Source organism: Protomyctophum bolini (genome assembly GCF_963924005.1).
Source record: "Protomyctophum bolini genome assembly, chromosome: 7".
Lineage (NCBI taxonomy): Eukaryota > Metazoa > Chordata > Actinopteri > Myctophiformes > Myctophidae > Protomyctophum > Protomyctophum bolini.
The window spans coordinates 39421427-39435338 of record NC_137868.1 but is presented as its reverse complement, the minus strand read 5'-3'; the positions used below and the strand labels follow the sequence as shown (position 1 = coordinate 39435338).

The 13912-nt window shown below is 42.8% G+C and overlaps 1 protein-coding gene across 4 annotated transcripts; it reads right to left on the bottom strand.

The window, feature by feature from the left end:
* Positions 1-37: 37 nt before the first annotated feature.
* LOC308319231 (uncharacterized protein) lies at positions 38-13627 on the bottom strand. Of its 4 annotated transcripts, none has more exons than XM_080769183.1 (12): positions 13533-13627; positions 13202-13426; positions 11837-11904; positions 10970-11201; positions 10185-10301; positions 7319-7482; positions 7155-7234; positions 5993-6217; positions 2603-2770; positions 2132-2210; positions 938-1096; positions 38-451 (listed from the first exon to the last, which is right to left on the bottom strand). In XM_080769183.1, exons 3-12 carry the CDS (start codon positions 11900-11902, stop codon positions 53-55), a joined length of 1689 nt encoding a protein of 562 aa, XP_080625309.1. In that variant the 5' UTR covers positions 11903-11904; positions 13202-13426; positions 13533-13627; the 3' UTR covers positions 38-52. The 4 variants fall into 4 exon arrangements, with proteins under 4 accessions (XP_080625309.1, XP_080625310.1, XP_080625312.1 ...); XM_080769184.1 differs by having other exon boundaries at positions 13226-13426; XM_080769186.1 differs by lacking the exon at positions 5993-6217.
* Positions 13628-13912: the final 285 nt, after the last annotated feature.

Sequence of the window (13912 nt, the reverse complement as noted above, 5' to 3'; positions counted from 1 at the left end):
TATCGTGATTCGTTTCAACCCCCACCCTCCCCCCCAAGTTAATTTGCCTCCTCTACGAGTTGAGGTGCTCCACTTGAATAGCAGATGTCGCCACAGTGAGACAGAGGTCCTTGTGGGCGGCGAGGTCCGCCATGGTGACCTGTTTGTACTGGATGTCGCCAGCGGCCACTGTCTTATACTGGTGCAGGTCAAAGGGGCAGGCAATTTGCTCCGCCGTCGGGTACGAGGTCTGGTTCTGCCCCTGCTGCCCACCTCCTCGACCGCCACCTCCGCCAGGCTGGGCCGCCCCGCTAGCGGCAGCGGCAGCAGCGGCGGCCTCGGCTGCCAGGCTCGCTTGCACCTGGGCCCGTTGGTTTTGGGTCCTCTGTGCCGTGCGCTGTGCTGCGGCCACGACTGACGCCGTCAGCGCGTCTGGGTTGTGTTTCTGCATGTGTTTCACCAGATAGGTCTCCTGAGGGGGATTGTCATTCAATGATTTGTAAAATAAATGTTGTCAGACACTGGACAATAAAACAGATGTTTGAGGTGAGCACTGAAATTAGGACCTTTCTGTTATTGGACACTTTCACAGCATAAGGCCATGTTTCGTGGCCATGAGTGGGGTACGCACCCCACACATGCTTAATGCTTAACACAATCAGCGCCGGGCAACGTGCATGCGCGAAGAGCAAGGAGTATGGTGCAGAAGGAGAGGCCAACTAAAAAATAAAAATAAAAATAAATCTGAATATTTTTCTCTCGTTTGATATCAATGAAAATATGCTAGGACATGTGTACACGTCCTTTGGATCCGTGGGTTTGATTAGTTATGACGTTCCCACACGTCGTACGATCTGAATGGGTTTATGTAATTTTTATTAATGACATGTAGTGTTTGGGCTAGTGGCTAAAGTGTATGTCTATGACGTAGAGATGGGGGCATTCGACAGACACTCACCGAAGTGTAGGTGCGGTTGCAGAGGCCGCAGGAGTAGAGCTTGGCGTGTTTGACCGTGTGTGTGGACAGGTGCACCTCCAGGCTGGCTGCGTCTGTATATCCCCTGTTACAGTTGGAGCACTTGTATGGCTTGTCCTTGTTGTGTTGCCGCCGGTGGGACTGGAAGAGAGAGTGGGTGGTAAAATAATCACCGAAAGCTTTGTTTGTCTCAATTATGTTTCCTTTACATTATGTAAATGACATAATGTGTCATTTACATTACATAATGCAAGTGCGTGCAAAAGCACGCACATGCAAACAATAAATACGTACATGCACGGTGCTAGAGATAAAAATCTAGACTACACTAAATCTGATATTTATTAATACTACGGCCAGATGTGACGAACCATATGTTCTGTATGTTCATATATAAGCTATGATACTGAAGGAGCTGGTACGTGCCAACAAATGTGAAGTCTGACACATCGGGTTCAGCAGTGATAGGCACTAACCAATGGGACAGATGCGTCCTGCCTGCGTTCACTCCACAGGACAGTTTTCACTTTCAGGGATCCAGCACACCAAATGCAAGGCAGACGATCCAGAGAAAACACATGCACTCGTATTTCAATAAATGTGATCTACAATGTTCCCCGCAGAATAGGCATGCTGGGGTTCATGTGGTTAATGGTAATGGCTATTCTTAATAATGTAATGGTGTTTTAATCTTGTCGAGGTCCACTCATATTATCATATTGCTGGATAATATGGATATTGGATAATAATAATATTTTATAATGGGCATACGTTTTCATTTTGAGTAGTGTGCATTCCTCTGTCCTCACTTGTACAAATAGCACTAGTCAGAGCCAGTATGGCTCTGGAACCGGTCAAAGAACTACACATCCGGAAAAACAACACTTTGTTGAAACTGCCCACCAGCTGCCCAAAGCCCCGGAAGATATCAAAGGAACGGATAGAAATGGCCGGAAGACGGAAGTGCAGCATGGGCTTGCGACGACCAGCTGACTCAATTTGTCGCACATGTCTGCCCCCGTACCTACACACAGTTACCCACAACACCTTCATTTGTTTCTGGTTCAAATCTACTGCTGAGCCAATCAACTGTAGCCATGAAAAACTGACCTGGAACAGGAAACGGGAATGGAAAAAGGCATAGAGCGTATACTGCAAAATTAGGGAAATGATTACCTGCAGGTTAGAGAGCTGTGTAAAGGATTTCTCACATCCTGGATGGACACATTTGTAAGGTCGGTCTCCCGTATGAATCCTGAACGCGCGCACGCACGCACGCACACACACACACACACACACACACACACACACACACACAATCATAATTATATGATTACCATACATGAATTCTTTCTTTCTTTCCATACATGAACTCTGTGAGCTATGACACAACAAGATGACTTTAACTACCTAACGTAGGTAGGGATATTTATTACACCAAAAAAAATACAAAATACAAAAAAATACATTTCTCTCAATGCAGTATGAAATAATACAAAAAATGATTGTCTTATATCAGTTAACAAAACATTTTGGTTAATTAATAGACAGCATGACCATGCATCCCTATCCTCCTGTGCTTCTCACCACTGACATCACCTGTAATGACATCACCTGAGAAAGCCGAAGCCTTGAAGAGTCACTTACCTGTTGTGCTGCTGGAGGTGACTGAGCTGTCTGAAGTTCTTCTGACAGAACGAGCAGGTGTAGGGTTTCACCCCCGTGTGGATGCGTACATGCTGCGCCAGGTAGCTGGAGTTGGCGAACGACTTGGTGCAGTGGGGACACTTGTGGGGTTTTGACTCCGTGTGGTTGCTTTTGGGTAAAACAAAGTGTCGGTGAAAGAGAGAAAGGAAGGGAAGTGTGAATGAGTAGCGAAATACGAGTAGTGACATCCCTTGTTTGAAATGCACAGTTTAAAGGACCACTTTGGGACATTTCAACCCATCTTCATTGAACTGGTCTCATTAATGTTCATGATAAAATACCACAATATTATCATGAACATTAGCGAGGACCAATTATATGAAGATAGGTTGAAAAGTAGTCCTTTAATGAAAGCGAATCTCAAAGAGCTAAAAAGAAAATTCACTAAGGAGCAACGAAAATATCGTATAGATAATAAAACACAAACAGCGGTAAGGACATGGTTAGGACATAATCATTTTAGAGAAAATGTAGCCCTGTAACACATGCACGTTCCCCAATGTTGCAAAAATGGTTTTCCTGTACTTTTGGCAAGTTCATGTTTTAAGTTAACTTTATTCTCCTTATTTTATTGTATTTGTCACTAGATCCAGTATTATCACTATCTTGTTGTTATATTGTATTGTTGGCAGTCTTGAGGAACATTTAGCTGCTTGTACCTGAATGAACTATAGTGACAAATAAAACCCTCTTGAAATCAACAGAACAGGGATTGGTGGGAAATGATGGTATGATTCCATGTGTAACAAATTGGCCCAACAGGTCTAGCAACATCTGTCCAAGCCTGTCAGGAATGGAGGTCATTCCAGGGAAAGAAAGCTCGTTAAAATACAAAACATGTACAGCATAAACTAAGCATGCTCTCACATTCTGCAGTCAGTGCCCTGTAGTCTGATTTGTACCTGAAAAAAGCTTTCAGTCAGCAAGGACTTTCTATCAACAATCATAGCATAACAAAAGGGGACAATATTTGCATAATATAGGTCGCACATTGAATCGTAAGCTGTGATTTTAGTTCCCTTATCATTACCGTAAGTATGTTTGCTGTGGTCATAAACGGCAACAATAATTTGGCTCCCTGAACAATGGAGACTAATAGGGTCATAATAACTGCAAGCCATTGGTAGTATACTCGTTTCTGGTAGATGAAATCGGTTTAAACATAATTATAGGGGCTAACAAGTTACTCCGAATACACCCAAATATTAAATAGTATCTCCAGTAATGATCATAAAGGTATGAAGCATAAACAAAAAATACAAACAACATTAGCAGTAGGGGATAATGAGTGGAAACAGTGAGAACAGAAAAAAATAAAAAACATTTTCATTTCCATTCTGAAGATGTGTTCGGCCGTCATTCAATGAAGAGCGGGGGGTAATGATGCAAAGCGACACACGGAGCGGGGTTGAATGGAAAAGCAAAAAAGTCTGCCTATCGGAACATCAATATGCATTCCCAAATGTGTTTGTCTGTTTGTATTCAGTATGCATGTTGGAAGCAGAAAAGGCAGCAGATTTAGAAGAAATGACAGAACATGCAAAAAACCCAACAGCAGCACATCAGGGCATACAAAGAAAGGGAAGTGTACGACAGTAAGAAAACAAGCATGCGTTGCAAACAAGTGGATACGCTGAGAAAAAAAAAGGGTAGAAATTCACATTATACCAGTCGATATCTCCATGCATTTTAAATGACTGTTGCTGATTACCTTGTAAATTATGCAACGCCTTATTTTTTAAACGGGTCTAACTCAAAGGGTGCAATTTGGATTTCAATGTAAAACAATTTCTCTCAAAAAGGTCACTTGTTGGATCAAACCACTCAGCATCGCGCACACAAACACCCACATAGTGGATGAATATGAGCATATGTGCACGCACGCACACACTCACACACACTCTCACACTCTCACACACTCGTGATCCAGGAATAAATCGAGTCACTTTTCCATAGCACAGTAACTACTCTGGATGCTACTCTGTGATTTCCAGCAGGGCCAAGCAGAGCCAAAGGGGCGTCGCTCACACAAATGTATTGTACACACAGGTATGTGCGCGACTGTCCTCACCAAATCCGGCCACAGCGGGATGTCTGGTCAGTACATTTTAGTGAGACTGCATGTGAAGAAGAAAAAAATCACGTGCACGAGTGGAGCATCTGTGCACGGCTAGTGACAACGGCTCAATTTATTAACAGGGAGCGGAAGACAATCAGAGCCTGTGCCCTTATGCTTGTGCAGTTGGTGGGTTTCCAGCTATTCATTTGTCAGAGTATCCTCAACAGCGAAGCACCAATCACAGACAAACACAATCGAACGGACAAACTCATAAGTCATAAATTACTGACACTTGTTGTTTTATGTATTTTGGATGTTCTCAATGAGATGTAGACTTGATCATGACCCCTTAGAGCCTGCACTCTTTCCTTTGTGTATATCACAAGACATTGCACATACTGTAAGTAATATAGCCCAGTGCAGTATGGGATGAAACACAACTACAGACTACATCTCTAATTTAGGGAGTCAGGTTTAGTGAGTTCAGGTAGCCTGTCCTGTTTATCACAGAGATAGTTTGGTTATTTATTTGTTATATAGTTGTTATTTTGCTGATATATAGTTGTGAATATGTCCGTGTTTGTTTATCAATGAATGGGAACATCTTCTTGCATTTATTTCATATTTAATCCGTTTGTGTTGTGATGAGACCTATAGCAAAGAGCGTTCAACAATTACAACCATTTAACTAGATGTTATAAATGAGAAATGAATCAATGTTTAGCAACTGCATGGCCTATTTCTTCTTTCCTTATTGATACCAGAAACTGTAAGAGCAAATAGAGTATAAAATAATCAAATGGTCAATTGGACATGGGGGGTCTACAGGGAATCTGTGATCTTGTTTGAAGGAGGGGGCATTATTATCATATTATACAATGAAAGGTCAAGATGAGAGACACACAGGGGACAAGGAGTGCCGCAAGTTTTCTGCATAATTAACTTCCCATTGGAACACATTGCACTTTCCTGTGCATAATCACGATAACCACTGCTAAACGACACCTGAGGGTTTTGGTCCAAATGAAGTGTGAATCTTAATTAATCCTAATTTTAATTAATCATTTGCAACCATGATGTCATAAAAGCGAACGTCATGATGGATCGTGATCACACCACAGCCATGAGAGTTTAAGGCACTCAAATCTTGACACCACCACCAGCCTAAACATAATGGGTATATCTCAAGGCTTGTGTGTGTGTGTGTGTGTGTGTGTGTGTGTGTGTGTGTGTGTGTAGCGGGGTAGCGTGGGTCGTTTGGTCTGCAGTACCGTGTGTGCTGCTGTAAGTGACTGAGCTGCCTGAAAGATTTCTGGCAGTAGGAGCAGGTGTAGGGCTTGGCCCCGCTGTGGATGCGGATGTGCTGCGCCAGGTAGCTGGAGTTGGCGAACGACTTGGCGCAGTGGGGACACTTGTGAGGCTTGGCCTCTGTGTGCGACTTGGAGTGGATCTGCATGTCTGATTTACTGAAGAAGGTCGCCGCACACATCCGGCACCTACAGGGGCGGAGAGACACAGACACACAGACACACGGACAGGAATAGAAGGAGACGAAGGAAGGAAGGAAGGAAGGAAGGAAGGAAGAATATGGAGAAGGATAGGAAACAGGGAGGGAGACGAGAGAGAGAAAAGAGAGAGAACAGAAATAGTAAAATGGGAAAATAAAAATGAAGGTGAAGATTGTTGGAAAGGAGATGATAACCCACAGAGAGGAACGAGACACACAATGAAATGCAGTAAACCAATGAAAAGAAATAACCAAAATAACAGGTGTGAAATGAAAGTGAGGGCAAGAAATACAACATAAAAACATTTTAAAAAACGGTGAGTTAACACATGGGAGAGGCGAGGGGGGGGGGGGGGTCAGTGAAAACTAAAGGGGAGCTACTGTAGCAGCAAGAGAAAAATAGAGACAGCCAAAGAGATCCTGAGACTAAAAGGCCATGCAATAAGGAAAGGAACAGGAGAAAGGACAGCAGTGTGATAGGTGTGTGTGTGCGCGTGCGAGTGTGTGTGTGTGCATGTGTGTGTGTGCGTGTGTGTGTGTGTGTGTGTGTGTGTGTGTGTGTGTGTGTGTGTGTGTGTGTGTATAGACTGCAGCAGCAGAGAGAGGCAACTGAACAGCAGCAGAGAGAGCTCACATTGTGTCCGGGACAGCCTGGTCTATAAATCTAAAAGCAGGCGTTTTAATGCCCCTCACCTACAAAAGCAGCAGTGTTCCGCCCCCACAACATGCAGTGAAGCGCATCATGCATGTGTGAGTTTCCGGGACATCCAGTTATGGCCAGTGCATCCACAGAAGCCTTGAACTTAGCATCACTGAGCCAACTTTAAGACAGGACAGGACAGAGGGCTACAGGTGTGCTAGCATTCCACTGCTAGGACATGGAAATACAGGGCAGGGATGCAGACTATAGGGCTTTCCGTCCGTACCTGTATGTCTTAGTGCCGCCCTCCTTAACCACGTGGTCGTCGTCTTCGTTCGACAGGTCATACGGATCGCCGACATGATGCTGCAAAGACGCAACTTGTCACAAGTCGATTCTTTTCAAGCAAACGGTTGGGATTGTGGACCTAACTCTGCATCTATTTCTTACCTGGCCCCCGGCGGTCAGGTGAGCCAGTATTAACGTCTCGTTTCCTGGTGAGAGGGGGTGGCCTGGTATCCTAGGTACCAACGCAGTCACCTTCTTCTTCCTGCCTCGCTTGGACGGTGTCGGCATGACAACCACATGGGACATCCCGTTGCCATCTTTTTTGTCTAATGGGAGAAGAACAACATTACATGGTTACAGGAGAAAATGCATCGCCAAAAACTATTGCATTTGCGTTAGGTGGAGGTTTCACCAAATTCCCACTGTGTAATGTGTCTGGAATGGGAACGTTCCTTGCACTGTGAAAAATAAACTAGAAACAAGTGACTGCTTCTGTATATTTATGAGCCATTTTAAACACAATACTGTATATATTTTAATGATATATGAATATTGAGAAATATGTTTGTTAAACTTGTGGAACCCAGAGAGTGAAAATGCTTTGTACAGGCATATCAAAACATTTTAAACAATTTACCTAAAAGACGTAGATTCATGTTTTCATCACTGTCTGTATTTGAGCAATGTATTGCAAACAATTAATGGATGGATTGCCATGAAATTTACTGTGCACATTCAAGCTCCTTATAGGACGAAACCTCTTCATTCTGGTGACCCCGTGACCCTCCAGCTCCACCATAAGGCCAATGTTTAAATTATTAAAATAAACAATGTATCTCCTGAACCCTCCTTATTTGCTATAAGCATTCCTAAGAGGCAGAAACCTATAGACCCCTTTCGTGGTGGCCATTTTGACAGATAAGCAGTAAGCACAGCTGACGCGTATACAGTAAATTAAAGTTATGAAACACTCATGTTATTATCTGCAAATGGCCTCTGTGAAAAAGGTCCATTGATTCTTGGTGAGGTGAACACATGACTCTTCATCTTGTGCCACCAACAGGTCAAACTAGCAAATGGGCAACAAACAAGTTCCTTTCCTTTGTAGAAACAGTGAAACACTGTATCAGGAGAACTTATAAACGGGATCCAGGCACACAGGTGGACCCCGATGTCAGCCAAAACGCATTAGTAGCCAACACTGAGCTTTTCAAAAATCTTTCCCAGCCATGACTAAATAAAGGCTTTTATATTTTTTCACCTGATCAGCCTGGTCTCGTTTTTTAAATCCTCCTGAAATACTTGATACAGACAGAAAGGAACTTGTATGCTTCATGATGTAACCATCTCCGAAGAGCATGTGACCACAGTTGGATACAAGCACAGACCTATGCAGCTGTCATGTATCTCTTGTTTTGTATCAAATAAGAAAACTAGGCGGATTTTAGGCCTTCACGCCTTGCATTCTTGTTAATTAATGACATACTTTGGATACATTGGAATGGACATACAGTAGGAAAGGCAACAACTCAGAGAACAAACATCTGTGTAAAGTTACAGAGAAAACCATAGTGGCCATCTCTTATTCAGCTCCTAGTGCTCAGCTTACACTCCGATGTCAAATGATCGTTGGGGTTTCTCGTTTCAAAATTACATTAAGTGCAAATAAAAAAAATAAAAAAGATTGTTGCCCAACACAGTCTGGTCACTGAGCAATAACAAGAAAAGCAGGGTTATTTTGCAGCTTTATGGGTTGCAAAAACAGCACAAGTGGTGTTGCCAGATTTTTTGATTTTCCTCTCCTCAAAAAGCCAGTAGCATCAGAAAAGAATTAGGTGAACCCAGCAAAACAGATTTATACCACTAACTCCTCAAACCCACCAGTTTACGAAACAATGGAACCTTCAGAGAGATGTTGTTTAATTGGATCCCCATTACTACTCTTCCTCTGGTCCAGAGAATTTGTACTTATGGTCACCAGTTTAGGTTTTGTACAATGTTGGTGGTAATCGATTCTTGAAGGAGATTTTTAAAATGTTTTTTATGGCTTTCACCTTTATTTTATATTTTTTATGGAGGGACAGACAGTAGGCAGACAGGAAATGGGCAGAGAGATGGGGGGTGACCAGTGGTGTCATGCTCGTAGAACCAAAATAATTGTGATGTGCACGCGCAGGGACGGAACGGAACGGTGCATGCGCGTAAACGCTAGAACGCGTCCCCCCACATAGACACACTGTACACAAAAATCCTTTGGTCAATTGGCCTACTTGCATAACAGGTTTCTAGCTGGCAGTGAGTGTCCCCCCGGCCGACACTTCCCCCCCAGATTTACACTGTGTCAAGTATGAGTACCCGAATCAAATCATTAGTATTTGTTTACCATGAACGTCCTCATACACTGCACAAAGGCAACACAGTTGAGTAAGTTTACTCCATTACTCATTCTGGTGTTCTTAAGAATGTCTCGTCCTCGTCCTCCACCGAGTAAGAAAAGATTCCTTCAAAGCAAACTTTTTAGTTATGCTACTACTATAGCCGTGCCTCCTACAACTCAGACGCAAATGCAATCTGCAAATGCAAGACTAGAGTTAGAAAAAACATCGTTTTTGTTTGTGCATTGTACTGTGTTAACATAGTTTTTCTTTGTATTATGGCCTACACATTTTAATTCAAGTTCCCAAAGTTTCCTACTACTATTAAATATTTATACACCAGTAAACTATAATATTAATCAATTTTAAGTAAGTTCATTAAGAAGATATTCCTGGTCTCGTCATGAGTTGACTCACTGTCAGCTGACGTCAACGTGAAGTCATTAAAACGCTGTGGTACCAAAAAACCACCATTACACCACTGGGGGTGACATGCCGTAAAGGCCGTCGGGATCGGGAGTCGAACCCGCGGCACACTGCCAGACTGGATTACCAGCCAAGGTGCCTGGACCTCTGAGACACGTCCCAGGCCTTTGAAGAATTTTTTTAAGGAGATCAAAATCATTCATCGCAATTTTCATCATGTGTGTTACCTGCATTAGGAGCATGGAGTGCCGAGACAATCATGGTAGTGGTAGGATGGCCGACAAAAGACTGGGAGGAGGTGGGAGAGACTAGCGTTCCCTGAGGCGTTGTGATGACCAGACCAGCTACACAGAGACACAGACGGACAGAATGAAACATGATAAACCCGTCTCTCGTTCCAGCTGCCATTAACACATTTCCTGTCAAATTAAGAACTAATTATGTCAAATGCACCCAGCTCACCGTGATGTTTCAGTGACCCCAAAACACATCTGAAGGAGAGAACAAAACTAACAATCCTAATGACATAATGGCTCACTTGCTGCCTTGGTAAACTTGGCTTGTGTAAGAATACCTATTAGACATCACCAGACAAATCAGTAGCCAGTAGGCGGAGATCTATGATCTTCTGGCTATGGGAAATTGGCCAAGGCAGTGGCCGCATGGAAACCGCGAGGTTCCCAGTTTGATCCCGGGCTCCCCCAGAGTTAGTGTCCTTGAGCAAGACTCTCCCGATGTGCAGGTTGGTGCCTTGCATGGTTTCCTCCGCCATTGGTGTGTGAATGTGTGTGTGAATGGGTGAATGTAAAGCACAATCGATGTAAAGCGCCTTGGATAACGGGCGTTATATAAATGCACCATTTACTATAACAAATCCAGACAGTGTATCTAAATAATCTCTATACATGTCAATGTTCCGGCCTTAAACGGTGAATACGTGTTGCCGTTACAGACATTGAGAATCATATTATATATCATGTGTGTCTCCGCAACACACTCCACCCAGGCTCACCTGCCGTCATGATGCCGGTGGAGGGGACGGGGACAACCGTGATGTTCTGGGTGCCGTGCGTTGGGTGGTGGTGGTGGTGGTGTCCCCCGGCCCCGGCCTGGCCCCCACCGTCGCCCTTGGTGCCAGGGATTGTGAGCACAGCTGTCGAGTAGTGGGGGGTGGAGTAGTGTTGGGTCGTGGGGGTCTTCTCCTGCTGCTCTTTCATCTTGTTGAGGAACATGGCATTCTCAATCTGTCAGCGGTGGAGTAGAGAACAAACAGTGCACGGAAAAATTATATCCAGGTCTATTTTTATACGTGTGTCACGCTCAGGTATGCAGGCATCAAATATTTTTTTGAATACAGGGTTCGTGGAGGAGTTCAGAATTCTAATTTGTGTATTTCAAGAGCCTTCAAGAGCTATAACTAAGCTATAGATTTTCTGATGACGCAAATTAAGATTAAGATTTAAGCACTATTCTGACCTTCAAAATAACGTTCAATTCAAGCATGTTCCTTGGATTCCTAGTATCTCCTGTGACATTTCCATCATTCTATTTATCTTTTTAAGATATTTTTTGTGGGGCTTTTTCTGCCTTTATTGATAGTATATACAGTATAGACAGGAAATGGTGAGAGAAAGTGCCCGGACCACCAGGCCATGCCATCATTCTATTTTTAACCTTTTTGCATATTTTATAAAAGTAATAAAAGTATAACAGGGCGGTGCCAGTCTCAGCAATAATGTAGACCATAGGCAATAGTGCATAGTCTCTCTCACCAAATATGCAACAATAAACTCAAGAGTCAGTTATATTAACTAAATAAGCTTCTTAACCTTCACAAACTAATTACAGTGAAGCCGTTTGAAGATGGGTCCAGTCTTACCTGTCCTTGAACAGTTTGAACGGGGGACCAGAAGTAGGACGAATTAAAGTGGGATTCATCCATCATTTCTTCAAAGGGACAGAAAGAACATTTCATTAGTCCATCTAATTGCAATTTTATATGGACACGTTTGAAGACTCACAATTATCCATTGTTACATCCCATACAAGTAGGCTATAAAGGGAGTGAAATTATTGGGTTTCTAGACATGGCAGAAACACAACAAAAGTTGATGGCTGTAAATCAATCAAGCAATAAAAGACATGTCAATGTCCTAATGGACTTGTGGTAGTCCTACTAAACAAGTAGGCTACCTAAAACGAATGTAAACGATAGTGTTTTCAGTTTGTATAAGGCTAGTTATTAATAAATACACTATTAAAACAATAATAGCCACACACCGAAATCGATTAACCATTTTACATGTCAGAAGACCAATCTACACAACAGCATAATATTCATCCAACAGAGCAAAAGCAACAGCGGTTACATTTTGTGACACTGGCAATTTGGCATGCAATGTATTTGCCAATTGTTCATTTGAGTGACAAATTATGAATTTGAAACGGAATCTCTAAAGTCTGGACTGTGTGGTGTACGGCTAATAAAACTGACGGGGGTAAAATGATGTCTGTGTGTGAGTGTGTAGTGAACAACAAGAAGCATGTCAATGGGTGTTTGTTCTAAACATTTTGTTTACTAAAAAAAAAAAAACGTTGTCATTCTCTGCCACATATCATGAATCACATATTTGAGGCGACCACCTCTGTTGCAAATGCAACCCATTATGGAATGGATTTTATAAATCGGACCACCATAGAGTGTAGCTAGTGGTGCATGATCAGATCGACACACTTTGTAAACAATAAACCCTTTTTATTATTGCTTTTAGCCTACACAGATTGTGTGCAGTAGATTGCAGAACGTTGGTGCCGTGCAGAAACGACACAATCACACTATATATTTATCCTTTCGGCGTGACGACTCCATTTCGAGTCCTCAGTCGGCAATGCTAACATATCATACAGCAAAAATGTATATACGGTAGGCCAGACTTTGTAATTAATGGACACACATGGTCCAGAGTACAGACAGAGCGAGGTGTCCTGCTACTAGCGTACTCGTGCTTGGGAAAAAATAACAAGCAAAGAAGAAGAGGAGAGAGAGAGAGAGCAAAAAAAAGAAAAAAAAGGAAAGAATTAAAAAAACCAAAGAGAAGAGAAAAAAACCAAAAGCCCATCTCGCAGACTTCCGGCTGTCTGGAGACGACGGGCGTAGAGTAGAGCAGGCAGGCGGAGAAAAAAATCGGCGCAAAAATTTTAGCACAAAAAACACTGTCGTGCAACACAAACACTGGCTATTTACCGGTGATAACGGCTCCCGTCTCACCTCCCCCGGAAGTCCCACGGCCCCGGGACACTTTGGAAACTCTCACCCCCAAATCTGTCCACTTCTAGTGGGGGGATCGACGAGTTTTTTTTCTCTCCCCCTTGTTGTATTTTTTTTCCTTTTTTTCCTCGGCGGATCGAGCTGCTGTCTGTCTGCTCTCACTGAGGTCGTCACACAAAGGAATGCGTGAGGGTGACGTCACTTCCGCCGAGCGAGGCCAATTCATTTTAGAAGGAGAATGAAATTAAGTGACTTTACTCAGAAAGAATCAGCTTTATATATATATTGTCACATCATAGTTTTATACCTGCGTTATAGCAGCATGGAGTACACTTGGAATGTTTTATCTCTTGCACGGTTCTTGTAAAAGTCCTAGTCTCACATATGTTGTTTCATGTTCACGTTGAAAGAAAAAGAAGAGGAGTGATTTAGTTTAATATCCTGTCTGTCCTACATTTCGTTTTACTTAACAGTTTCTTATCCTAGATGCTTTTCAGCTTGTCACTGTGATATTTTTTTTAACATTTTACACTCTGTTGGACTTGGACCTGCATGACTGCATCCTGGAAAAACATTCCTGTCTAAATATATGATTCGTGTTGCACGAGTTACTTTATGCCAATAATAAAAAAGGCACATTTTGAGTTTGACTATGCAAAATTAATTACAAACCGTTATTACAAGTAC

Bases quoted from the DNA above. Each gene is read 5' to 3' on its own strand.
- LOC308319231 (XM_080769183.1), bottom strand. From the start codon at position 11,902: ATGATGGATGAATCCCACTTTAATTCGTCCTACTTCTGGTCCCCCGTT. The intron at 7,235-7,318 runs GTAAGAAATAGA...GCGTCTTTGCAG, and splicing joins ACCTGACCGCCGGGGGCCAG to CATCATGTCGGCGATCCGTA. The intron at 2,211-2,602 runs GTAAGTGACTCT...GCGCGCGTTCAG, and splicing joins CACCTCCAGCAGCACAACAG to GATTCATACGGGAGACCGAC.